At 45.1% G+C, this 2,933-nt stretch overlaps 1 protein-coding gene across 1 annotated transcript; it reads left to right on the forward strand.

Annotated features, from left to right (window-relative positions):
- The first annotated feature begins 1,030 nt into the window (after nucleotides 1-1,030).
- lgals2b (lectin, galactoside-binding, soluble, 2b) lies at nucleotides 1,031-2,630 on the forward strand. The gene is made up of 3 exons (XM_079279434.1): nucleotides 1,031-1,288; nucleotides 1,425-1,587; nucleotides 2,417-2,630. The coding sequence occupies exons 1-3, from the start codon at nucleotides 1,227-1,229 to the stop codon at nucleotides 2,561-2,563; spliced, it is 372 nt and encodes a 123-aa protein (XP_079135560.1). The 5' UTR covers nucleotides 1,031-1,226; the 3' UTR covers nucleotides 2,564-2,630.
- Nucleotides 2,631-2,933: the final 303 nt, after the last annotated feature.

Here is a 2,933-nt window from a genome sequence, read left to right on the forward strand (position 1 = left end):
CTTGTCTATCTTGTCAATCATTAACACTCATTTCAGAGGACATGTGACAATTTCTCACGTGTACAGTGTGTCAAAGATGTGTCGATCGAAACCAAAGCTGACCTGCTCATCGAACTAACATGTCCCTATATTTCTGCTCAGGAAGTGCTTTGCTTTACTTGGCTCAGCTGTTAACTCGGCTTCCTCACTGTAGAAAGTCCTGAGCCTCTGTAATCCCTGTGAGAATATGTATTGTCAGATATAATATGTCTGGGATGTTGCACACTGCTCCTAAACAGTTATTGTGACTCAAACCCCTGCAGGGATTAATACACCGTAACTGAACTGAATTATTCACCAACATCAACCAGTGTTGATCTGAGATCAGGCATGAGGCCTGACTGGATGTATTGTAGGTGGCATAGACTGAGGTATCTCTAGGTGTGGTGCAGGTTTATTGGGGTCAGGATACTGAAGTTCATGTGTAACTCATATCAGGTGATGCCCAGCAGATAGGTAGGAGGAACAGCAGTGAATGGGATTTATTGCTTTATTGATGAGGATGAACAAGGGAACTGACGATGAAGAACATTCATGGTATACCACGATGATATGTTCAAACTTTTAAAATCAAAGACAGGTGTTTTATCAGGTTTTCTATGCCACACACACACACACACACACACACACCTTGGTCAGAGGTGTGGTACATGTATATATCTGTCTCGTGTCTGTAGGTCTACTGTGGCAGACGGTTGATGCGCAGGCGTCGTTTTATGGTTTTATTGTCCGTATACGACGACCACACGTGAGGAACAAATACGGCTCCTTCCTGTTTCTCTACTTTTACAGCCGATGGCATTGATCCACTCTGGTTGATCATCAACAGCTACGAGAAGAGCGCCATCGACTCCCCCGCACAATCGTCTGTTTGTCTCCAAAGTATATAAATCATGTCAAAGACCGTTCTACAATTAAATATGCTTCCGCTCGGCTGTCGTCTGACTGAAATGTCAGCTTCACTGACAAAATGGGCAGTTTTTAATGCAGAAGGATGAACATGAGCAACAGAGCGAACAGTTCACATTCAGCCCGACTTCTTGTAGAAGCTCTCTTGCTCTGTCGTCAATATTCTGTGTGAAGTGAAGTTCAATTCAATTCTCTAAAAGTCATTTTAGTTATGACGCATCCATCCATCCAGTTCCCATTTTCCTCTTTGTCTTCTCTCCTTGCAGAAAGTCAAAGACATGACATTCAAGGAGGGGCAAGAGTTCAAGATCCGCATCAAGCCCAAGGACGACTGCAGTTCGTAAGTTCCCCTTAAAGGGATCAAGTGGTCAATGATTCTGGATTCAGTTAATCAAGAGGAAGTTTCATGTTTCACCCACTTCTTCCCTTTTTCATCGCACCCTTTTGACCTCTTGTGCTCCTGCCTCCCTTTGCAGCTTTTCCATCAACATCGGCCACGACTCTGACAACATCGCGCTGCACATCAACCCCCGCTTCGAAGACGGCAACGTCATCGTCTTCAACTCCTTGTCCGGGGGAAACTGGGGCGACGAGCAACGCGAGGGCAACTTCCCCTTCGTGCGTGGGGAGGAATGCAAGGTGTGTTGGGAGAGTGTGAGGGAGTCAATAATATCGTCTCAAATGATTCACTTCAACCCGATACCAACAACTCGGCCGAGAGAAGAAAGTGTTGCCATTGCAGGTTTCTGCAGACCACATTTGACACAATGTATCGACCAAGAAAGGTCGTCTCAGTAAAACCTGGTATGTTCGATTGAGGCCGGGTGCGTTTTATTGCTTGTTGTTTCACCGTTTCGTTTGTGAGAGGAAGAACAAGTTATTTCTGCTTTCAGAGGTTCGTCAGTCGTACTTTAAGCAGCTTCTGTTTAATTCAAGAGTAAAAGAAAGTTCACGCAATCATATCTCCAAAGAAAAGGTAGACACATGTGGTGCTCCAATCTTTTTACATCGAATTCTGCACAAACTAAAATGACAAAATATCGAATTACAAATACAAAGTCGGGCAGAGGATTATGTTGCATGCTTCTGGTTTCATCATTGTTGAGACAACAAAGGCTGAAAGCCGCTGTTGGCGGTGATTGAAGTTCACACACAGACCCGCTGTATTTTAAAGCGGACTCTTTTGAAGACCATTGGCAGATTACGTTGCTGTATTTATTGTCGTCAATTGGCTCAAGCTCAAACTCCACCTTGACTTTGGCCATGAAGAGGTTCTTAGTTCTGGGCTCGGTGTCTGTGCTGCAACACTGTTAAGCCAACAGACGCTGAGCTGGCCAATCATGTGGGCCTTTATGGGCTCATAAAGAGAACGAGAGATCATCTGTCAGTCATTCTCTTTACATCCTCTTATCTTTTTCAATGTCTGAAATCAACTGAACGTGGCACGGCCTCTCTTTGTCCTCGGCAGTTTCACATCAACTTCAACAACGAGCAGTTTTACATCAAGCTTCCTGATGGCTCCATGCTGAACTTCCCCAACCGACTGGGAGACGTCAAGTACAAGCACTTCAGTGTCTGCGGCGAGGCGAGGATCATCGGCATCAAGATCAAGTAGAACTTCTTGAGTCCTGACCTGTCCACGTGTGTGTGTGTTGCTTCAATAGTCTGCTGTACATTACTGAACCCAGGCCGTGTAATTCATCCTTCCTCCAGCTGAGGCGTGTGGTAAGAATAACACTCCAGATTTACACCAACAAGGAGCGCTGATGCTGTAATGAGATGAAATGAGCTGAAGAGGGAGCCACAGCACGTCTTACCTCACTGTGTCTGCTCGACGTCTCATCCGTCACTGGCTTTGTTCATAAATACTGAGAAGAACAGAAAAGTGTGTCTGTCTGTTTCTCTCACTCTCCAACACACACGAATAACCTCCAAGCACGAGTCTCAAGTCTCTTCACTCTACATGCAACATTCATGAAACAGAC

The sequence above is a fragment of the Melanostigma gelatinosum genome (assembly GCF_949748355.1).
Source record: "Melanostigma gelatinosum genome assembly, chromosome: 11".
NCBI classification, from domain to species: domain Eukaryota; kingdom Metazoa; phylum Chordata; class Actinopteri; order Perciformes; family Zoarcidae; genus Melanostigma; species Melanostigma gelatinosum.

What these genes read in the sequence shown, in the direction of transcription:
- lgals2b (XM_079279434.1), top strand. Translation starts at nt 1,227, where the DNA reads ATGACATTCAAGGAGGGGCAAGAGTTCAAGATCCGCATCAAGCCCAAG. An exon ending in CCCAAGGACGACTGCAGTTC is followed by an intron (nt 1,289 to 1,424) that starts GTAAGTTCCCCT and finishes CTCCCTTTGCAG; the next exon opens with CTTTTCCATCAACATCGGCC. An exon ending in TGCGTGGGGAGGAATGCAAG is followed by an intron (nt 1,588 to 2,416) that starts GTGTGTTGGGAG and finishes TGTCCTCGGCAG; the next exon opens with TTTCACATCAACTTCAACAA.